Genomic DNA, 24,477 nt, shown 5'->3' on the forward strand with positions numbered 1-24,477 from the left:
GCTAGCATAATGGTGGCCTCTTGCATGGTTAGAGGCTGAGTGTTCCTGGGTAAACTTGCCTTGCCCTCCTTGAAAAACAGGGATTGCTTGCAGACAGGCGGTTAAGCCACCTACAAGGACAGGTATTTCGTAAAGTCAGCACAAACAGAACTGACTGATACTGAGTCTGTTTCTTATCAACTGCCTCTTCTTTTGGAAACAGATAAGCATCATGTTGTTATTTTTATGTTAGCCGGATTTCACAAGGAAAGAGAGGTTTGTGTCATTTCTGTCTGACTTTTCCTTTCTGCTTTCCCTTGTAAGCAGATGGCCAATTTTAACCAAATTGAACAAATTACAATTTTTCAATGATACTAAGCTCCTGTAGTTTTCCTGAAGCTGGTGAATAAGATAGAGATGAGATCCTGACTTTATGTGCATTAGTATAGGCACTTCCAACACTCCTGATATGAGATCTTTCATGTTATGATTTTTCATGGAAATATCTACTGTATTTTCGTTATTGTCATGCTCAACAAGTAGTCAAAAAGCAAATAAAATGCTAGGACTTAACAGGAAAAGAACAGAGCGCAAAGCAATGTAAGGAAAAAAATAGCATTGTGCCACAATCCATTAATGCTTCTTTCTTCTGGGTACTGTACTGTGCAGCTCTTTTTCCCCCTACATGAAAAAGATGTAGAAAAGCAGCATTAGGAATCATTGTACAGAAGCCATTCACGCTTTTAATGAACAACTCTGTAGGCTAGAGATTATCATCCTAGAAAAGATAGAACTAAGGGGGTATATGGTAGAACTTGGTGAAGTGTCATGGAGGGGTGAATAGAGGCTTTCAGGTCACGGTCTCCTTTTGTGGAAGAAGTAGGGGAAATGAAAGTAGTGCTATAGAAGATGGATTCGAAACAAAATTAAAAAAAAATGTTCTTCAAAGTATACTGTGGGACTCCTTGCTGCAGGCTGGCTCCGAAAAGTTAACAGGGGTAGCTGACGTGGATTCATGGAGAGGAACGTCTGTTGAGGGTTATCAGCATCCTCTGCCCCAAAAAGCATTTGAGTTGTAATCTTGGGGGGGGGGGGGGGGGGGGGGGCGGCAATGTGTTATGTACTTTCTGTGCTCCTGCACTCTTGCCTAAGCATCAGCTTTTAGTTCCTGCTTCCTGGCAAGCCATAGGATATTAGCTGGGATACATGGGTCCTTTTCCCTCGGCCTGTAGGGCTATTCTTGCTTGAAACCACAGTCTGAGTAGAGGAGAGGTGTCCTGTTTGTGACCATGCTAAAGGGGAAGCAGAGGGAAGAGTAGTCCTTACCTGTATTGCCTACCTGGTTGTCCAACGAGTACGTACCTATGGCCAGTCAGTACGCCCGTGGTTCCGTGTTATCCCCAGCACACCTTCTCCTTGGTTATCCAGCAGATATGGAAGGGAGGGAAAAGGCTGGGGTGAAGCGTAAAGGGGAAGAGTCGTGGACTTGGATGTAGGTAAAAATAGCGAGCTGCGTGTGCGGGACGTGGAAAGGAGTGGAATGAATAGAAGGTAGGATACGTCTTCATAGGTAAGGAAGAAAGGATAGGATTTGTATGTGATGATCAATCGCTTGCAGTCACAGGGTAACTTTAGATTTTCAGAATGAGAGTTAGAAAGCCAACATGGAAAGAGTACAGTTAAAATTGGAAATATTACAAAATACTTATCAGAAAGGTACTGTCCGGGGGAGGTCTTATAACTTGACCAGAAGGATTTGTGTTTGGGGTTCCGACATCTCGGAACTTTCCGACTTTCAGCTGTGTTTTCTTGCTTGCAATTTACAGAATGACAGGCATTTTCGAAATGGTGTAGTGTTTCTTAAACTTCAGCACCTTGCAGCAGGGGAGAAGCCATTTCCTTCGCAGGCATCGCCTCCTGTAAATAACAGATACTCACTTTACACACTGAGCAGTTGCTAACTAGGAGCACATCCAGAGTTTTATTTTCCTGTATTAATCAAGGAAAAATGGATGTGCTTTTTAGTAGATGTTTCCTTTACAAGATGCCGTTAATTGGTGTTTCGCTGACCGACTGTTTAAACTCGGTAGCCAATATGAAGCAGATACAACCTCTTTCTCATGGCCAGCTGTGCAAGTTGCTATGGGAACTCGGTGGGGACTATCTGCAGATTACTGCTCTGGGGACCACACCTGGCTTATTTGCATTCAATTTAAGTTGGGGAAAATTCAAAAGAAGAAAAGAGGAGTGTAGACTAGCCGGTAGGCAGGCAAAAAAAGGGCTTGTCATTTTGAGACTGTCACATTGGATGGAAAAGCTGCTCGTATTCATGGTTCTTGCAGACTCGTGCAGGGTTCTGAATTCCGTAGCCTTTTTCGTGCATTTTGCCGGTGTTGTGAGGCTTGTTGGAAGTGTAATGTCACAGAGGATTTTTTTGGTACTCTTCCCTCTAACTTAGTTAAATCCCAGAGAATTTGTTAATTTCTCTGCATTTTTAATGAGAGATCTCTCTGTGATGGTGAGGGGATTGCAAAGGTCGTGAGGAATACAGGTCATTCTTTTTTAAAATGGCAAGTTGGTTCAGCTCAGTGCAGTGTTAACGTGTCAGTGCAATACCGAGTGTTGCTGGAGAGCTTAGCATGACTTTTTTTCTTTTGAATACCAAATTGCTCTTCTTTTGGTGGTAGCTGTGACTTCCTAAGGCAGCTGTGGAACAATTTTCATTCAAGACAGCAGCAGTGGCCAGCTGGAAGCTCTCTGGCTGTTTGTGGCTGGATTTGGGGGGATGATGGTGTCCTGGCACTTATGCACTTGACTTCTTTCTTGTTTGTTCATTCTCAGTACGTGAACTTGCCTTTTGACCAAGGCTGGACAAAAGCGATTGAAACACCACTGTCTGCCGACTTGCTCTTTATGGTATTTCTTCCATTGGGCTGAGAGACTGCCTCGGTGCCTTTCTGCGGGAATGTCTTATGGGAACATGTCAATTTTTTTCAGAACAGCAGGTTTAGAAGCTTTGAGAAATCTGTGATCACATCTCAGTAGCATGGTGTTTCTTTAAAAAATATGTATATTAAAAAGACATACTATATATATACACACTATAGTACATATGTTTTTATAAAAAACCACATGAAGTATGTATAAATACACATAAAGTATATATGTTTATATATAAAACATACGAAGTTCATATATATTTCTGAGGGTTTATGGGTGGTTGTCTACCTGTAAACATTTTCAGTTTGGTTCTATTGTAATGTCACCAGAGCCTTGGTCTCCTTTGAAGGTTCAAGTTTTCAACCTGTTGTGATGCTGTAGACCAACATATGGGCATTTTATATAGATGCATATACACATTTATAAGGTGGACTTTTTGTTTATTTGCTATAGTTCGGTTTACTGTAAAATTATAGGTTTATTAGTAGTTATTTTAAAATTCTTCAGTGAACAATTCCTTGAATTTGGAGTTAAGCAAGGTCTTAGCTAAACTGCTTAATGGTATGATTGTTGCTGTTACTCTGCTGCTGCTTCTGTTAGTTTCTTGTCAACACCCCCCCACCCCATTTTCTTTACTTGCAAAACCTTGTAGTTCTAATGCCTTCTTCAACACATCTGATGAAAAGAAGTGATTATATAGTGAAGTCTTAGTGTAGGAATCTCTTTAATGTTTTCGAGCATGGAAGTGGTGTGTGTGAGGAGACCAGAAATCAGAAAGAGTATTCAAAAGAGTAGAATTGGAGGGGGACATGCAAATGTAAGTATACTAATTGATTCAAGTTGTCAGCGTTAGGACTGAGAGTCAGTCTCCCAGAGAGGAAATAAATAGCTGTGGTGAGATTCTAAGCTCTTCTATTTGTTACGTAAGTCCTGTGATAAAGTTCATAAGATGAATATGTAACATACAAGTGGATTTAAGCTGTAGGCAATAGATGTTTGAAGGCAATACTGCTGCTGAAACAATCTTGCCCGGTTGTTTGTTCCTGTCTCCTTGCTGCCTTTGTCCTGCAATAGGGTAAATGTTTCTCCCCTCAGATTAAGAGTCAGATTTGGGTTAGTATTTTCTCCTTCTAGTTGGAGTAGTTTTAACACAGATCGGTTCTCTTGTGTAGTTCTGTATGCGGCAGCCCGAGGGAGGAGGCGGTAGAGCAGCAGGGATGAGCGAGGCTGCAGCTACTGGTGTTCCTGCTGGCTTTTTGCTGACTCAGCGTTCATGGCCATAGTACTGACAGGCATTTATCTAGGGTCCTAAATTAAGTGTCCTATTTTTAATTATTTGTTTCTGTGTGAAAATGGTGAGATATGCATATATGAAACTTGTGTTTTATTGAGGAATTGTTGGCTAAGAATTAAAGTATTCTGGGTATCACTTTTTAAAATTTTTTTTTGTTAATGCCTTTTGTTGACCGATTTTTTTTCAGCTGATTTCTTTTACCCTGTAATTTGTGAGTAGATCATTAATTCCTTTTAAGAGGAAAGTATTACCTTTAATTTGTGAGTAGATCATGCATCTCTTTCGAGAGGAAAGCGTTAGGCTGACAGATACAGAATGAATCAAAATAAGTTACAGAAAGTGGGGCAGTGCAGAAAAGTTTCTCTGCTCTGGTTTGGTGGAGAATAAATAAGATATTCCTTCTTTAGGAGTGTGTGTCCATGGGCCTGCAAATAAAATGTGCATGTCTTCCCAGCAAATCCTCTGCAAACACAGCCACAGGTGGTAGTCATGCTGCATACACTTCAGCATTGCTGCTAGCGAACCCTTTCTTGTGGTTATTTCCTGGAGAAGCTAATCAATGCCTTTTCTACTTTAGCACAGCATAGCTGCTAAAATGGGCAAAACTGTGCTTGTGAACATTTCCTGGAAAAGCTCATGCAGGTAATACTTTATATGTGTAGCTACGCTGTGGTTTTCACTTTCTACTGTTCCTAAATTACCATAAATTAAAGACCCAGGTGCCCAGCAAATTTGTATTTTTATTTTTTTCTGACTGAGAGCAAATGCAGTCTTACGTTGGCTCTGACCATCCAAAATGATAGATACTTGGCTAGGTGTGCTGATGGATGGAATCGCTGTCTGCAGTGTGAATAACTCCATTTCTTTCTTCAGATCTTGCATTTGGCAATTTTTTTGTTCAATTTGTAACATACAAAGCAGCTTGTCTGGAATTTGCCCTTTTCCTCTTAGAGATCAAATAATTTAAGCTTCAGAAAGAAGCATTCTCATGACATGTCTTGTGGTTCCTACAGGTGTTAATAGTGTCTGGATCAGTGTGCTGAGGGCATTAAAGCAATATCCTTCTTCAGATTTGAGGTAGTTATTAAGGAACAGAGAGCAAAAGCAGTTTCTGCAAAAGACAGTGATAGCAGCAATGCAACTTTGATTCATACCAGAGGTTTTGCATGTGCTTTTTTCTGTTAATTTGTTTGTCAAACACTCTAATGCTAACTAGAGCTAAATACTATCTCTGCTGTTGATCTTGAGGTACCCAGTTGGCTGCAGCAGAAATCATAATAAAGTTAAACCTGTGACTTTGATTTATGTATTTTGAGAGTGACCTGTAGTGTATTTAATGACAAGTGGTGTGGAGACTCTGGGGTTTGAATTGAACTGAATTGTATGGTTAAGTCATGTACTGAATTAGTCTATTCTTTGCAGAGCCCCTATTCATCAAGCTAGACTAGTAATTACTACTTTGGCAAAGTGGAGAACAGAGAAACAGCGTGTTTGCATAAAGCATTATGTTTTGATTTACAGGTGAGCTTAAAAATAATGTTTTTAAGCGCTGAGAGCCTGTCCCTGTTATGTGGGTGAACATGGGGAGGCAAATCTCATGCTTTTGGAATGCAGATACGGTGATGGCTCCAAAATGTAATAATGGAACTGCTAAAACAAATCCTGCCATTCAGTATTTGAGCTCGGCATAAGTAGCCTTCATATGTTGTCAGATCAATTGTGCTGTGATACACATTAAAAATGTCAAGTATTTGAGTAAAATAAATATTCTCTAATGTGTATATTGCAATAACAATTTGAAACTATCAATAGATGCCATTTTCATTGCTTGGTGTTTTGGTAGTGTGAACTGCGTTTACCTTTTCAAATGTGTGCACAATTTTAGTGAAGATGTGTTCCCATAAACATCATCTCAGCACACTAGTAGGAAGAGATGACCACTTTAGGTCCAGGGAATACATGAACATGAGCTGGTGTTCCCTGCCAGAAGTTTGGGGTGACCCCACTCCTCATGGTTGCTGGTGTTCCAGGATCTGCAACTGCCCCAAGCTGCAGTGTCCATAAAAGCTTTCAAGGTTTCAGGGTGGTGGTGGTGGGGTTTGTTGGGTTTTTCTTGTTTGTTTGTTTCAGTACTGCTGTTACATAGACCTGTGCCCTGAGATTGCTTCTTACTTTCCTTATTCTGACAAATTTTGAAGTTTTACTGATAATGTTCTTCAGCCCTCCCTTGTGTTTTTTTTTCATGTAACTTCTCATCAGTCTTCATTTCATTTCAGTGTTTCTCTACTTTGTGCCCTGCAGTACTTGCTGAAAAGCAACATGAGGCATGCAAATCCTGTAAAAGTAATCAAATAGAAGAGGTGCTTACTAATAAAAAAATATACATCTGCTCCAGGTGTTCATACTTGTCAGCGTGAAGTATTTCAGATTTGACAATCAGTAATTTCAAAGGGAGGTGAGGCGCACTTATATGTGGATGAAAACTCAATCAGGTGTTTCCCTTAAAATATGTACATTGAATATTTTTTTTAGTGTGTGTTTTTAAAAAATCCTGCTTAACTTTGGATACTACTTTTTGCTTGCAGGTTTATTAGAGCAGTGGATATGTAATGGTATAGAGCCATACCTGAAGTGTGGTGGAGTCAAAGCACAATTTGCTCAGGTTTTTATGTTAACTTCTAGTTAGATTGAAAGGAGGTGAGTGCCCTCCTGCATATATTAAAAAGTGCTGCTGTGCAACAGCTGTATGTCAGGTGCAACATGCTAGTTTAAATAACACAAATTTGTTTTCAGTTTTATGCCACTTCGGGTTGTTTTTTTGAATTAAGTGCCTGGAGTCAGTGCTTATGATGTAGTTTGGTGCATGTATATAAATTTTTAAAAAAAGGTCTTGAGCCTTTATGAGATAGCAATGAAAACCTTAAAAACGTAGTATGAGTGAAACATGGTGTGCTTAAATCAGGAGTTGTAAAGACCTAACGTTTGCTACTTTTCAAAATATTCTGTGATTTCTATGTAAATGTTATGACAGTTTCATGGATCGAAGTTGTGGTTTTGAACAAAGGTTGACTGCACTGAAATTATAGCCTTAGCTTTTGGAAAGAAAATGCTCAGCAGAATGAAAGCAAAACTTTGATGTAAATATAATATGGACCCTTTCTTACGCCCTTACTGCTTGTACACAGTAAGGGGAGGGCAAAACTGTTCAGGTGATGCACCAGAATCATAGTATTAGCTATGAGTTTCAAATAAGGCTCTGTTTGCATGTGAAAGATATAATGCTGTAGTTTTCAAATAAGGGTATTTATTTTCCTCTCCTGCCTCCTGCCACTCCCCCCGCTTTTTCCCCTCCTCATATGGTAGTACTGTACTGTGAACTTGTCATGACCACAGTTTTCTTGCTATAAAAAACCCTCACTTTTAATATATTTTCTTGCTATAAAAAACATGGTAGCTGCTACCTTCTGTGGACAAAAGTAATAAAGACTTAAAAAACCCAAACACACAAACCAACCCCTTTATATTAATGGGTCAGGTGCTTAGGAGTATCTGCTGTCCTGCACTGATAAGATGAATTAGCATTCCTGCTTAGCTGTCTGCGTACTTAATTTACGTCAAAAAAGGTACAGGAAAGAATTTTGAAAGACATTTTGTGTGGTGGGAAGTTTGAGAGGATGGTTATAATTTTAGTTTGTGAGAGAGAAGTAAAAGTAGATGTAGACTAAAATGCCAATTCATAGCAATTGTGTAATGACCTGTAATTCTACATCAGGCCAATTTTATTTGACTTTATCCAGACAACTACTCTTTGGCTTTCAGAGCAAACTTAGCAATTTTCAGATAAAATCGATTTTGTTAGCCAGTGTCAAAGGTGGTGGCTAAAATTAGGGCTTAGTTTGCAGCCCTAACTATGAACAGGCTGCTGTCTGTCTGTCTGTCCGTAATTACTCTAAGAGGATTGTGCCAACTTTAATAACAGTTTATTTTGTTGAAGTATGTCATTTTTGTTGTAACTTTTTTTTAATATATATATAGCACATTGCAGTTCTGTTTGATGAAATTTTTATTAGGTTTCATTTAGCTGGTGGAACAGGGACTTGGAACTGTCTTGAGTTAAAAATGTAGTTGCTCTGTGTAGTGTCAGTTTAGGGCTAGGTGTATCTGTGGCTTTGGCTGGCGTGGCATATGGCAAGCAGCCTTACTCGGAGTGTTGCCAGCGTTCATTGACGTTGTGCTTAGTCATGCACTATTTTCAATGCTTTGGTGACCAGTCTTGAGTGGTTCTTCAAGGTAAAATATACGAGACGCTGATACACTAATGAAGGTGGTATGCTAATATGTTACAATTAATACCGTGTTTTCTTCCCTTGTGTCGTTCCAAGTACACCATTCAAAAGGGAAATAATAAGTTGTTGGCTTATTGGGTAATACGGCCATGCTGTATCGGAAAGCATGCCTGTGAGGTTCCCAAAGGTCACGCTTGTCACGGAACTGGCTAGTGGCAGTAATTTCCTAGCTGTCATTGAGGGCATGTAGTAAGTGACATTTTACTAATATATGGAAACATAAAGGTGTTGAGTCCAGTAATGTTGATAGTACCTTTGTCCTTTATCCCTTTTATTCTGCCTCATTTATATGTTTTTTTTTAAAAAAAAGAGGGGGGGAAAAAAAAGACTGGCTGACCACCTGAAGATAGGGGTTTAAACATCTTTTGCCCCTAGTTTGTAACAAGTTTCACTATCTATAACACTTACTTACAGTAGATGACATTGCAGAATAATTTTGTGGAGTTCATAGTCAATTTGGTGTAATAAATAGAGGAAAAAAAAAAAGGGGGAGAAGTAAAAGAGAAGATGCAAAAGGAGGTCAAACCAAAAGTTGCATAACCTGCAGGCAAAAATGAGGTTCCCTTTCCAAAAAGTAAGGTACTAAGGTATCAAGTGCAATCATTAGAACTGAATAAATAAAGTGACATATTGGTGGGACAAACAGCAAAACAAAAGCATTCATTTGAGATGGGAATGTACAGGAGGTACGTAGGGAGTGAAGGGGAGGATGGGATCTCCTGAAGCCGTTTCTGCATTCTCTGAAGTGTTTGACTGAAGAACGTCTGCCTTTGTCGTACCTGGCGCCATGTTAATGGCTTAATTTCTTTGGTTTAAGGAGAAGTATGAATAGAATTATGTGGGAAAAATCGTCATCAGTTGCAGAATTGGGTGAGGGGCAAAGAACCAGTTTTTGAGATGTGTGTAGTGTTGCGGGATGTGGAGAGTTTTCTGCACTGATGATCACAAGGTGCACCACTTTCTCTTCTTGGAGGTGCCTTTGGAGGGAAAAAAAATGAAACTTTATGTGCAAAGCTCAGAGTGGTATTTTGCTTAAATGTGAGTGCCAGAAGTATGACTTCGGTTCAGGGTGTTAAGTAACTTCTAAAGGAAGAATTCAGAAAAAGAATGGCCAGTAATGTGGCAGAACCTGTTAAACTAGCGTGTTCCACCATTGGTTTTGAAGCAGGGTGGTATGCACTGTTCCTCCTCAAACCTTACCCTGCTTGTGTCTTCAGGCCTCCTTTGGAAACCCAGATAAATAGTTGCAGTAGTGTGGCCTAAATGAAACAACAGAGTTTAGGGGTTTTTGTATTGTTTTTTGGCCAAAAATGAAGAACTTACAGAAAAGGGAAGATAATAGGATTGTTGGAACTTACAGAAAAGGGAAGATAATAAAAACTGTCAAAGAATGAAGTGGTCACTGGAAAAACAGTTTGGGGTTTTTTTTTCTTTCTTGATTGTTTTTTGTTGTTTTTTTTTTTTTTTTGCCAATTGTTAGTTTGAAAGGTCAATGTATAAAGTTTTGTTTCAGTTAGCAGGTTAGTAGAAGTTACAGTTCAAACAAACATTTGCGGGGGGTTTGGTGTTTGTGAGGCAGATTGGTTGGCACGGTTGGGAATGGGAAGAAAATTTCTGCCTTGTCCTTGCTGGCTGTCAATGCACTGTTGATAGTACGGACCATGAGTAGCACCGCGGCACCAGCAGCACGCTTGCGAACGCTGCTTCAGGCACGTCCTTCCCTGGCCTTTATTTGCTGTTTGCTTGTTGTGGTGTTTGATAAGAGTCATCCATCACTACACATGTGCCTGCTTTTAACGGTCACTTCCTGCGGTCCGGGGCTTTCATGCTGCACCTGTGTTCAACCCGCTCAACACAGACTCTCATCTGAAAAGGACCCCAAAGATGACACCGCTGTCCTCTTACTATACTACTGGCCGCCTCAGTTCAGCCACTATTAAAACTGGCCCTTGCTTTGTGAAGTGCTTGGCTTGTTACACCGTTTGTGTCCAGACTCCTCTAATGAAGCGAACGGATCGTCTCCCAGTGCACTCCAACAGCATGTGTGGAAGAGTGAAGTTTACTGAAGGTCTGCGAACCATGGAGATGTGCCTCAGAATTCTCAGTGGCACACGAGAATGAGTAGAAAACCAAGCTGGAAACAAGGTATTAGAAAAACCTGTTCGGTACATGCAGTTGTTTCCCTGCAGTTGGGAGCACCTTCCCTTCTTGCAATCTTTTTCAAGTGTAGATCATTCATGTTAAATATATAGCGGGGAACATCTTGTGTTAAGTAGAGATATGAACCTGAACAGAAGAAGAGGTCAAGCGTGGAAATAAATTCCAGTCAGTACTGGATGACTGAGAAGTCCCTTTTCTCTCACTCCCTCTTGTTTGGAGAGGCGGTGCTTGAATTCACTTGAGAAATGAGAAGTACAGCTAGCTTTTTAAAAGAAAAAAGAAAGAAAAAACCAACTTTCTCTTTAAATTCACATTAACATCTGGAAGTGGGTGGCTCAACCCTATAGTCACCTGCATCATCACATTATCTTTTCCTGATCAGAATATGGAGTATTAAATGTTGTGATGTCTACATTACACTTTACTTTCTATATAAATGTTCTTGCTGTTTAGGATACTAGTATTTGAGTGGTAAACAGACTGTTTGAAATGATTTAATCTAGGTTCATAGTTTGTTGGTACGCTTAGTTCTGTGGACCACGTTTGGAAAATAAGATTGATTCCCCCACAGACCAAAGCATCCCAGTCCTCCAGTCCTTCAGTGTACTTTGTGGTCACAGCCGCGAGTGCGTTCTGGTTATCATTGAGTGGTTCAAAGATGCAACCCAGGTGTAAAGTGCCCTTTTCAAAAACCATAGCTCCGCAGCAAGCTTTCTTTAGCTATATGGTGTATGTTTGTGGAAGAGATTAGTAACAGATTCTTGTTTTTTCTTGGAAGTCATTGGAAAGCAAAAGACTACATCTATTTTGATTTCACTCGGGATAGATTAGTGGGTGTCAAATGTTACACAATACTTGACACATCCACTGCTGTTAAGTTGGGCATGGCGAAGGGATTACCCGACAATGAATCACCAAGCTCTTTAGCCATTTAAAGGGAATCGTGCCGCTTCCTTGCTCCTGGTGGTACTCTCTCTCCTGCCCAGGACCTTCTTGTGACAGTTCGTGTTCAGATGTGGAAAACTCCATGCAGATGTGCAAGCACTGGTTTGACAGCTTTGTGTTCGGCTTCTACCTTGCTAATTGTTTTCGTGGGATTATTTGGATTGTGTAGAAAGCTTTTTCCAAATCCCCTTTATTACTGAAGTTATTGTTGCCAGCAGGAATAAGATTAAAGGTGCTTAAGTCTGTAGAGTTGTTTCTAATTTGTACATGTCATTTCAGTGGCATTTGAACAGAACTCTGTCTCTTCCCCTCCCTGCTCCCCTGTGGTACTGTGCTTGAGTTAGGGCTGAGAAGCCAAGCTATTGGAAGAAAATTCATTTTGTTCCCTAATTATTATGCTGGCACTCGGGAGATAATTTTTCCCTTCATGCACTGCCAATTAATATGCAAATGAGCTGATAAATATTTATACCATGATTTAAATTATGCAGGGAGCGCTTTCAGTGTACTCTGCAAATGAATTGTTCATGGACTTCAAAGTGCTGGCTGCTGTGCTAACGAGAGGAGATTTGCATAAGGCCCTAATCAGGCGCATACTGATTAAGCTTCATTATGGAAACTGCCAGCTGCAATCTTTGTTTCTATTTTATTACAAAAAGGGGAACTTTTCACGCTTCAGTCGCCTTGACAATGTCAGACACAGCTAGTAGGAGAGACTAAAACTCCACAGAGCAACTGAAGTTTCCCCGTTCAGTTGAAGATTGCTATGGTGTAACTGAAGTTGTGTTTCTTCCCCCACCTCCCCACTCCCTTTCGTGTTCGGTCGAGAGCAGTAGTGTAGATTTGATAGAAATTGCCATTCTCCCTTTCCTTGGACTATCTGAACCTGTAGAGGATACCACAGCAATGCTGGACTGCAGCGACTACATTCTAGGTGGGTACCAGCTCAGCTCTTTCTTACAAGCGTTTAATATGGACATAGAGGCTGTGAGGTTGGCTATGCATAGAGGCTTAATCACATATGCAGAAGCTAGAGGAGGTATTTGTAAGGCTGAAGCTCACCAGTGAATCGGCAGCAAGTAGCTGCCTGGTAGATAGATAGAGAGAGAGAGATCTGTACCAGGGAAATACATGGTTTGGGTTTTTTTTTTCCTCCTTCTTTCCCTCATTCCAGGAGAATTTGTTTCCTCTGCAATGGAGAGATTTGCTGCTAGGCTTGGATGATATTAATTACAGACCTTTTGCTTTTAGGATTTCAATCTGAGAAGCATTTGGCTCCTAACACACACTGGACTTGACTTGCATATCCTTCTGTTATGAATTTTAAAGCATTAAAAAGAATGAGAGAGTGTCCCAGTCTCAAATAATTTAGTAGCTGTATTGAGCCATTCCCCGACAGAATGTATATTATGTCTGTGTATTTTTAATGTAATAGCAAGGTTCTTCATGCGTAATAGAAAATGAGGTGGAGTGCACAGTGGTTGCCATTGATACCGTTGCAAGCTGTGCCTAAGGTTACCGGGATAATGTATTTCCTGCACCGAGATTCCATCAGCACTGCAGGACAGACGTGCCATAATTTCTTCTTCAGCTCTTTTAAAGTTATTTGTAATAACCAATCATCCTAATTTTACAATAGGTTTTATTTATTTTCAAGCCTTCTTCCCCAAAGCTCAAATGTATAGGTACCCCCCCCCTTTTTTTTTTCTTTGATTCCGTTTTATAAGTTCATGTAAGAGCTTACATGCCAAAGTAAGAATATAATTTTGGATGGTAAATTTTAAAGCAGACATCTGAATATTTGTTTCTGAAGATTAAATGATTTTTTGAAAATTAATTTCTAAAGAATTCTTGGCATGTTTTCACTCACATTGAACTTTTTTCCATACGCATCAATGAATCATTTTTGCTGATGCTGGTGGAGTATTAGGCAGTTTCACTTTCATGGGTGAAAGGAAATAGTTAATGATAAAATTCCATGTTCAGATTTTCTGTGTTTTACTGGCTATGTAGAGTCCCTAATACTCCAGGTTGGTCCAGTGTCTGTTGCTCCTTTCTTCTGAACACTTTTTGCAATGTTACGGAGGGTGTGTGGAAGCCTGGCACACATGCAGCCTTGCGACACCCTCAGCCCTGCTAGCGGAGCAGCAATACTGAGCGTATTCACTCCTGAGAGTTTGATTTCAATCATGCACCTGCTGCTTTCGATCCTTCCTTCTGTGGAGTTTGTTTTTAGATAACGTTGGCAGAAGTTGTAGCCCAGGGCTTTTATTTAAAACCTGAGCAAGATCTAAAGGAAAAAGAAAAGGTGAGGGCGTTATGGTTTGTTTTTTTTAGCCCACTTCATTTGTTTATTCTTTTAACTTTAAAGCAGAAATTGTATGAGCATGTATAAACCAAATACTCTTTTTATTTGACTTATAATGAATCCGTAGGTTTAGTATCCTGCGGATATGTGTCTGTTTTGCTGGTAGCAGTTTTGTGCTTCAGATGTATGTCATGCCATTTGCAATGGAAATAGCGGCATTGTTCTTGATACTTTACATGCAGAAGGCCCACAGATTGAACAAGAAATAGTCAGCTGGTGAAATAATGGATGCTATCCTTCGTTTGAACCTGAGCAATACCAGAAAGATCTGTCTTCATCCAACTTGCTGCTTTTTTGCGGTACCAATGTTTGAGGTCTCTGTTAGGGATGAATCTTTACAATAAAATATTCTTCATGTTCTTCATGCATTTGGTTCTTGAGTAAACTTTATGTATATGTCTTATTACTAGGAAACACTAGGAAAAACCTTTTTTAAAAAGATTTTGCAGTGTGGCCTGACAGAAAAAAACCCATGTCCTGGTTGCTTTACAAAAAGAGGTCTGGTACAGTTACAACTTTGTCCTGAGCAAACTTGCTGGTCATGCAGGAAGATCTGTTGTCTGAGTCCCCGCATACAGGGGGAATGGTCACTATATCGCTTGGAGTTCTGTGCCCAGGACAACTGTGTCCCTGCTCCGGGTTTAGTTTGTTTATTCTACCGTTATTATCCTACAGGGTGGCTCTCATACTGCAATGTCTGCAACAGACAGGCACAGGAGGCCCTGTGCCATTTTTCTTGCAAGAGCTTTCTGAAGTGGTTCAGCAGATGGATCCCCTGTCATTGAGAGATGATCTTCTCAACCTGTGCCTCTTCCCTTCTGTGGTTAGTGCTGTCAAGAGTTTGGGCTGCCCTTGTGATCTGGGCTTAAAAATACATCCTATGTCCAGTAGCCCCATGAGTTAGCCCTAGTTTCCACAACCAAATGTTTTGGACTTCTAAGCCCTCTTTACACATTTTCCTGTTGGATGAGGACTCTCCATATTTGTGTCCAAAGCAAAGTCTCCTATCCAGTGTTCTCTGAACCTAAACTAATTTCAGTAGCCAGCTGTGTGTCAAGGAATGAACTAATGCTCTTTATCAAATGAATGTTGACTGTAATCACTTTAAATAAATGTGCTGTTGCCACAACAATAAACTCAGTTTAAGGTACATGCAACTTCTAGATAGAAACATACTTTTTGTTTTGCACGCGGACCTATCAGCAGGGAAGGGCACATCAACAAACATTTCTAAGCAGCCAGTGGAACCCCTGTTCTGTTTTCTAGAGTGTGGATCAGACTATCCAAATGTGGAAAATGGCAAAATAAGGAGCTGGGGAGCACTAGGTTCTGTATCAGCATCCTTAGCAGAGCTCTGTCTTTCAGGACTGTGAACTCATAGCTTGAATCTGCTAAGCAGAGGTGGTGAAAAATGGGGCAAAACTTGCAGCCTTTTGCTGAGGTGTGAGCGTGCTGGTTTCAGCAGCAGCACTCAGCTGGAAAGTTTCTCCTTACTCACTCTGCCTTTCAAAAAGCAGTTTAACACATCCGCCTTTCTACTAAGTGCAGCACCAATACTTCAGATATCTTCTACACATGGCTGACAGTTGCAAGATTTAAGCATAGGCATAGGAACTTTCTGAGAAGAGCTGAGGGTCTGGAGAGGTCAAGTTAATGTGTTGGGGAAGATTCCTGTTCTTACAGTCCCCTCTGGGTTTTCTGGGCCTTACTGGGTTCAACTGCAGCAGTTGTTTACGTGGAAAATTACTTTGTTTTAGAAATATTGATGTGTCTTAAGTTATGCTTCCTAACCGCTTACTGGAGTTTTTCCAAGGTTGATGCCTCTTACCTTTTCTCTCACACGTGCTGCATTTCTAACTAGTTCCCACCTCTTCCCACCTCTTCCCACCCTGCGCTCCCAGCCAGGCTTCATCATGACTCCTTGTTTTCATTCCGGTCCTGTCCATGTGCTTCGTTCCTCCTGGCTTGTGCTTGTGTTCCTCTGCCGCTGCCACCCCCCCCCCCCCCCCCCCCCAGGTTCTGATAGCCTGGGGGTGGCACTGGTCTCTCTGGGCAGTAGCAGGTGATAGTACATGGCTACAGTCTGGCTTCTCATCTCCAGCTCTCACAGACTGATACTCCCGTGCTCGTTGGGAATATCTGGTGGAAAGATGCGGCAGTTAGTGCTGTTACTGTATTCTTCTTCAGCCTGTTGGTATTTTGGAAATCACTGCTTTGATGAAAGTACATGACAGAGGTAACCTTTTAAGCACCTGGCAAGAGAATATCCTGGAGTAAAGGGTTCATTTTGAGCTCATTGAACTTGCATTTAACTGGTTATGGGAATGGAAGAATGTGCTTAAGGATTTGCTTACACTTCATTTTATGAACTAGTCTGTCTTGAAATTCTTTTTGAAATTTTCATTTGTGATAACGTGCCACACTGAGGTCGGTAGCAAGGAATGAGGAGGTAATAAGCCGGAGAGCTGGTGCTGTACACAGAACATCTGTATAGATTCCTATATAAGGAAACTATATTCTCTGTCTGCCATCTGGAGAGGCCCTCTGCGTTGCACTAGATTCAGCTGACAAGCTTTGAAACCAAGAGCAGACTTTTCAATAGATTCATGCAGAGGGAGAAGGAAGAGGAATTATTTCATATTTGTATGGTTTTGCACGAATATGTAGGAAATATAAAATAACTTAATATCAGTGACATTCCTGTAAAATAAAAATGCAGTATTAGAAAAATGGCATCTATTTAATCGTAATCACTGAATTTCCTCTCTCTTGGGGGGGTGGGGGCGAAACCAGCACAAGAATAATGTAGGCTGTGATGGTCAGACTTAATGTTTTTGAATCTTGATGTAGTCATTGTTCCTTCTTTCCACCCTTCACCCCCCTTTTGCTTCTATGACTTTCATTGTACTGAAAATTAAGTTCCTACCTATCTTTGCCCTCCAGCATGCTGTCTTTTATTCCCTTAACACCATGTTTTCATGTATGGGGATAACAACATACAAAATTTCGAAACAGTATTTATCTGGAAGATTTAGTATTGTGTTCTGCTTCTGATCATTCTTTCTGTGTTATAATCTGAATTAAGGTAACGTGCATATCAAATGTCTGATGTTCTGTACTTCCCTTGGACAAGGAGGTATTAATAGATTTGAGATTTTTTGCTGCATTAGTTTATCTTTATTTCTGTTTTAATGCAGACTCAAGAATGAACAATCCGTCAGAAACCAGTAAACCATCAATGGAGAGCGGAGATGGAAACACAGGTAAGAAATGATGAATTGGTGCACAGATATTTTCCTGGTGGAATTGAATGGACATTAAAAACAAGATTTCTTTACCAGTTTACAGGCATTAAAAAAACCCCAACAAAACAAGAAACCTCCCCCACAACCTCCTGTTTTCAGAGACTTGGGAACACTTTTGTCTTGTTGTTAACCCCACTCTGTGCAAGGCATTATTCACACCTACTGTATCAGAGCACCACCCACACTTTGTATATGAGATACCCCTTCCCCACTTCCTCTGCCTGTAATGTTTCTGGTACTACAGAAGGTCTGGCAGCATTAGCTCTCCATAGGTTGTCTCATTTTTTCCTGGCAGAGCCTACCTTCAGCACCTCTAACTTTGTCCTTTATTTTTGGGTTGAAATTTTCCCTGGCGGATGTGGGCCACCGGCTGATCTTGTTTCTGTTTTAGATATTGCCCAAGCTCTCACAACAGTTGTCAAGTGCAAGGCAAAGGGAGAAAGCATAAATTTCTCAACATTAAAAAAAAAAAAGCGTTAGCTGGCTTTTCTGCAATTTCTTTGTGTTAGAACAGAACCTTGATACTTGGCTGGGGAAGAATAGCCTTTGTGTCAGGGCCAGTGTGCCTTTGGGCACATCCTTAAGATGTGGCCAAGTTCTGAGCCACTGAAGAAGCTTGTTAAGCCACTAATAACTCAATCATGCTATCTCATGCTTTAATTCCTTTCTGGAGGTAATTTAATGTTAATTGTGGAAGCAAGAGAAATGACAGTTCTGAATGGAAAGTAAATAGTTTAATGTAACTGAATCTTCTCTGAGCTCAGAATAGCATTTGGAAAGAGAAAATTTTAATGAGAAGGAATTGTTCTTGATGCTTTGGGATAAGTCTGGTGACCTTGTATGAGGAAAATTATTTTTCCTCCTCTTGGTTCAATAATAAGAGGTTGTTTTTTTTAAACTCTGGAGTTGTGATGAAATTAACAATCTATTTCATTTTATGCTGCTGTATCCTTATTCCTTGTGCAAGGCTTTAATACAGCTAAGGGTGACCGAATGTTCCCAGTACTGATCCGAGTAGGCTGGATGTTTTCTGCCAATGCATGGGGTCAGTCAGAAGGAATTCTGCTCACTTATTAATGCGTGTTTTGTTACTGGAGTTTCAGGTTTTATAATTTCTGTTGTATTTGTAATAGGAGAGGTATCAAGTCTTTTTATGTATAAAAATAATGTATTATGTATGTAATACTGGTTTAGGACAATACAAAACATTTTTTAAAAATACGGGCTGTAAATATTTCATAATCATAAACAGCATTAAGAGAACAATGGTTTTAAATATCCCTATAGAGTCCTTGTAGCTGGAGGGTGTGTGTAAACTCCTGAGAAAATTCAGACTCCTTGTTCTGTATGACCACAGTTCCCTGTGTATGCTTTCTCCAAAAGCATTCCCAAAGTGCTTCCCTGAGTGCAGCTTTAACTAGTGGTTAAACTACTTAAACAGAGCTGTTAAAGAGGAGGACTTGCTTTATTCAGAGGTAGTCTATTATCACAGAAGCAGCTGCTTCAGCAGAATCCTGACTCTGCTCTCCTAGGCAAATACTTCATCAGTGTGAGGGTGCTGGTGCTGGTGAAAAGGAATTGTGTGATTGTAAAGCTGCATGTAGGTGCTTTCATCACAAAAGGGGATACGTTGTCTGTATTTTTTTTTTTATACTCTAATACTAAGGTTAGTTATTACAAAAGTTTGGCTCTTAGTGGTGTTTAGACCTTTTGCAAACATTGGTTTTGTAATTTAAATGTTGTCAGTCATTCCTTTCAGTTTTGTTTCCTGACTTTTTAAATTATGCCAATTAAAATAATCGAGAGTTTTTGAGGACCCTTTGTTCTGCAGTCATAGTTTTGTTTTTAAATATAGGGCTTATAAACTACTGGAGGTAGTGATTGATGACACTTGTGACGTTCTTTGGGGGCTCAAGCATCAGTTTTATTAGTCAACAGGCAGGTGTTAAACCATGAAAGGAATACTCATGGATTGTACTTTTAGGCTTCTGATCCAGGGTACTTAAGTTACGGTTCTGGGCTCTGTGCATACTTGGTGAAAAGAAGTCAGCTTTCAGCTTGGATGCTAAGAACTGGAAGTGCCGTTGACTGGCTGGGGAGCATAGGCTCTGAAATAAAACCATGAAGATGATTTTTATAAACACCTGGGAGTTTTTATTTTTTGTAACTTTCTGTAACTGTCTATTTTCCAGTGACATTTATAAATCACTGGAGTCTGCTGTGTAAGCACTACTAGTTTATCTTCTAAACCTCAGTGGGTGTTTGTTTGGGTCATTGCTGTTTTAAACTGTAGTAAGCTGGTGTAACTTGAAAATTTTAAGAGAAATTACCATAGGGCGTGGAGTTTCATTTGGCAAAACTAGTGTTCTCAGGAAAAAAAAATACAAATGCCACTGGCAAGGATGATTTAACATCAGTAGCTTTCTGAGCTAACACCTAAGCTCCATGGAAGTTAATAAATTAGGGTTTTGTATTTCTAACTCGTACTATTTAGGTAAAATAATAAAGTCCCCTAAACACATTGGTCACCATAAAATGCTTGAAATAGATCTTAACTTTAAAATTTTTGTGCTAACTGGGCTCCTCTTTAAACATCTGAAAAAGCAACCCATATTTTAGACAAATTAAAAACAGCAACAGAAAAAGTCTTTATGACTACAAGAGTTGTTTGATGGCTGTTTTCACAAGAACATGAATTGATCAGCTGGTTGTCAGTATCACAGAATTACAAAAATCTTTTCCAACCTGCAGTTGTGGGTGGACAGTCTGCTTAGTATCTACTGGAAAAGAGGGAGAGAAGTAAGAACAATGTCTTATAGTAAACAGATAGCCCCTTTGGTTTCCTTTTTAGAGGTTGCAGCATAAAATTTTCAGAACAACTCAACTGTTTTTCTTTGTTTGTTTAATCCATATTCTTTTTAAAAAGCTGTGTAAATGCAGTACTATGAAAGCCAAGGTCATGATGTCTATGGAAACCGTAGTATTATGACAGGCATTGACATAACAGCAAAATACTAATTTTTAAGTGTAATATTTCAAAGGATTCTAAGTATTCTTGTTTGCACTGGTTAATTTCCAGAGATTGATTTTTCCAGTTTCCCTTAGAAGAAAGTATAGGAGAGTGGGAGAGGGACCATGACATATTCTTTAACTGCTAAAATTCTTGGCAAATATCGGTGCTGAGGTTCTTACTAGTAATGTGGACAAGGAATCAACAATTTTGAGTATTGAGGCTATCCCTCTTTCTCAGCGGATGCACGCAGAGAGAGATGGGGAAACATAGTGCTGGTGCTGGAAGATGTCTCCCAGAGCACAGGTACCCACTCAAGGTAGTTTTGAAATGTTCCTTCTCCTTGTTTACCTTCCCTTCCTGAGTCCTTTCTTGCACCTTACTCCATGTCTCCCCAGACCTGTAGTTCCTCACTCCTCTTCCTTTCTTAAGCAGTTTGTAAACTCAGACTGAAGTCTAATAATTATGATCTTAGATTTAGAGAGTATGTTCTTCTGACTGCAGGTGCAATGTTACCTTGCCTGCTCTGTTTTGTCATGCCTGTACCCTCTGCAGGTACAATTCCAGGACAGCATAAACTGATCCATGTTCAGGGTGTCCTGGTACTTAGTGTTCTGTTCTTGTCCCTGGAGTAGCACTGAGTGAGATGTTGAAAGATTTGATTTGGCTGAAAATTAGTTGCACTTGGTATTAGTCTTCATCCAAACCAACTCCATAAAGTAGCTAATCACATGGCTGAATTAATGCCAGAACTTAGATGTGCTTAAGTTGCATTGGACTTGGGCTACAAGGGTGAAATTTCATCCTACAGCTTGATTCAGTCTTAACAGAGGCAGGGGAGGCTCATTGCCCTACTACCACGTCTCTGACCTCCCTTGCTTTGCATTATCTGCTGCTTGCTGGGCCCTAAGGTAAGTTAATTCATCTCACCTAACTGGCAGAAAACTAACTTGGCCAAAATAACAAGGGCCATATGTTCATATGTATGGTTTTCTACTTCGTTAGGAAGGTGAATTATCTTACTGCTGTGTCCATGAACTATCAGAAGGGGCAGGACAGGGATAGTGTGGTTGAAACCAGAAAGAAAGGGGAGATGGAGAGCTCCCACTCCTGGGGTTTTGGGTATTTTTGGTGGTGTTGAGCTGTTAGATCAGCTGTAGCAGTTATGGAGCTGGGATGGAGATGGAAAAGACTTAAATACTTGGCATTATTAAAACCAGTACTTGGGATTGCATCTGCCATGTGTATTAATCACCATGGGGTTTTTGCATTTAACACTTATCTTGAGCAGAAGTGATGTTTTGGTCCTTTCGTGTCCTTACAATGTGCTGACCTTCCTTCTGCTTCTGACAGCTCTTATTTTCCAGTCTCCTTATCAGATTTCTTGGATTCCACAGGAGTGGTGTCACATCCTTACGCGTACGTTAAGATCAAGGTCTCTTAGGTGCAGGACTCAAAGTTCACTTTCCCGGCTGTTCTTCAAGAGACTTAGGCACCCTGTAATAAATGCAAGCAACCTGGGTAGCATTCCTTCCAAAACTGAGGGTTGCATTCGAAGGGGAAGGGACACTATACTTCCAAATACCAAAGAAAGCTTAAGATGCAAATAGAACAGGGAGTGAACAGGTGTGGTTTGGGGTTTTTTGCTCCAAGTTTCATTTTGGGATGCAGGGGGAAGGGGGAGTTGGGAGTCCTTCAAGGCTGAATTTAAAGAAAATGTTGTTATCTCTTAGTACCTGTCTAAACTGTTTTTTTGGGACCCGTGGAGGTTTTAAGCTCAGTTTTGGAACTTGCTTTGCTCAAAACCATCAACCCTAGGAGGCTTGTTCCAAATTTCCATATTAAGAGTCAACAGAAATGCTAACTGGAACATTTCTTCTGCACACGCACAGCGGTGCTTTGCTCTTTCAATATGGTATCAGAATTTGAGGCTCTTTTTGGAAATATAGTTAACTAGAACAGCTTCACCTATTTATTTAAGGTGATGCTTCCAACTAGTCGTCTTAAAAATGTGTGTTTTGACCCCTGCAAGTTTTATGATGGAATGAGGAATATCTGCCTTACAGTAGGTTTTATTATCTTTGGGGTTTTGTTTTTTTCCTATGTGGGGGTCCCTGACCACAGGTTGAAAACTGATTCAACGCATCTGCTTAAGTAAGGAGGTGGTAGATTGTTTCCTTTGAATTACAGTAGCTGTTTGTCAGGAATTATTTTTACATATTTACCCAATCTTCTTCCCACTCCTTTTGGTCATCTGCATTGAGAGAATTCTGCAGTTTACTGGAAAGAATGAAAATAGAGATCCTTCTAGCTCTTTCCATCAGACCTTTGTGGCTACCTTTATTTGGAGAAATGCAACCAAGCTGCATTCATTCAAGAGCAATTCAGACCAGTGATAGTCCTTCCATTCACTTTGAATTGGAATTTTAGACTCATTAAGCAAAATAATTTTACGTAGGTCAAAATTTGAATATTTTTAACACGTCTGTGGATCTTTGACTGCACATCTCTGAAGTCTGTAAACCCTGGCCCAAAGCATAGAGTTAGAAACTTGACAGTAGACCAACTTTTCCCCTGCAGCATCTCCACCAAAGATGCATCAAAGGGCTGCCTTAGGTAAACCTTACACGTGGGCTAGAAAGCTTGACTATCTACATGGTGTCTGTATTTAACTGAACAGTGATTCCATCTTTGGGAATTTTGCCTGTGTAACCTGATTGTAGGTCAAAATAGCAATGTAAAGTATTGGATAGTGTATTTTACTAATCAGATTTTATGCCCGCTTGCTTTTGCAGATATTTCTAAGGAATAGCAATCCCTTGTTGTTATTTAACAACTGTGACTCTCTTTTGCGTAGTAGATAACCTAGATTTTTATGGTGAAAAATGTAGATGATGGAAGGAATTTTAAAGTAGGACAGTGCCTGTCCATAGGCACTGAACAAAATCTGATTGTCGTGAAGAGTAAACATGCAAGTCTAAAAGCTGGTTTTACTTCATTTCAGGCACGCAGTTTTTAAGATTGCATCATCTGTTCTAGAAATTCCACACAGCCTGATATCCTTAAAGTCTCCCTTCTTGTTGTTAGTCACTGTAGGTAGTAATACCCAACATATAAAACCAGTTGTTGATAATCTCTAATGTTGATTTTATCATCTCCCCACAGAAGGATTCTTAAAAGTTTGTAGTTATAGTTTCTCTTGGCAAAAAAAAAAAAGAATTCTGTGGTAGGTTCTTGTAGAAAAAATATTGGATTCCCCCCCCCCTGCTCCTTTTTTTTTCCTTCTCACAGACAGATTATTTGGGGTTAGTTTAGGAGTTTTCATGTCTTCCAAGCTGTTTAGGAAGAAGACAGCAAAAATGTAGGAAAATAATCAGGTTTTAGTTATATGAAAGTGGGTGAGAGCAAAAACAAGCCCGGGTAGTTACTATGTGATGAGAGCTCTGCACAAATACTCGTGGAAATGTGGAGGGATCTTACCAAAAGGGTAAAACTGCGGCCTGTAACTGCTATGTATAGATGATACTTTGGGTTTTGTCAAGTATTATTTTTACCTGTGTTTAATGAAAAGTGACTTTCTATGAGCCTTGTTCTTGCCACTTTCTGAACTTGAAGATTGCCTTCAGCTGCTGGGTAGAGTGTGCCTGGAGAATGGAAACACGGTTTAACCTTAGCAGCATGCACCATTTTGGTTCTCAAACCATGGTGGAGAATGATGGGATAGTAATGTAGTTAGAGTAGGTAAGATGATAGAAGCTAAAGAAAATATGATGTTGATCTTGTTCTGCTGACAAATGCTGTATTACTAAAGTCTGGAAGTGACACTGCTTCCCTACCCCTGCCCCTTCCAGTAAAAAACTTGAATTCTTGTTACTCACAGAGTGTTTTTCTATTACATAGTATTGAGAGAACAGTAGGAGACTTAGGAATATTAAATTTATTTTAATTTTATAAAAGTAATAACTAATAGCTTTTACTATCTCTTTTTCTCCAGGCACGCAAACAAATGGCCTGGACTTTCAAAAGCAGCCTGTGCCTGTCGGAGGAGCAATCTCTACAGCCCAGGCCCAGGCCTTCCTTGGGCACCTTCATCAGGTAAGAGAAGAGCCATTGCAAAGCAGGAGGGAGGC

The 24,477-nt window shown here is 40.1% G+C and overlaps 1 protein-coding gene across 15 annotated transcripts in view; it reads left to right on the forward strand.

Moving 5' to 3' along the window:
• POU2F1 (POU class 2 homeobox 1) overlaps positions 1 to 24,477 on the forward strand; it is a 122,413-nt gene that overhangs the window by 47,567 nt on the left and 50,369 nt on the right. For 13 of the 15 annotated variants that reach the window (XR_013925896.1, XR_013925897.1, XR_013925898.1 and 10 more), the window contains 2 exons: positions 17,230 to 17,295; positions 24,342 to 24,442. Coding sequence is in view for 11 of the 15 variants with exons in the window: in XM_080374549.1 (XP_080230675.1) it covers positions 17,230 to 17,295; positions 24,342 to 24,442 (167 nt within the window). In the remaining 4 variants the exon portion in view is untranslated. The other 2 variants (XM_080374541.1, XM_080374540.1) reach the window with 2 other exon arrangements.

The sequence above is a fragment of the Falco punctatus genome (genome assembly GCF_963210335.1).
Source record: "Falco punctatus genome assembly, chromosome: 2".
Lineage (NCBI taxonomy): Eukaryota > Metazoa > Chordata > Aves > Falconiformes > Falconidae > Falco > Falco punctatus.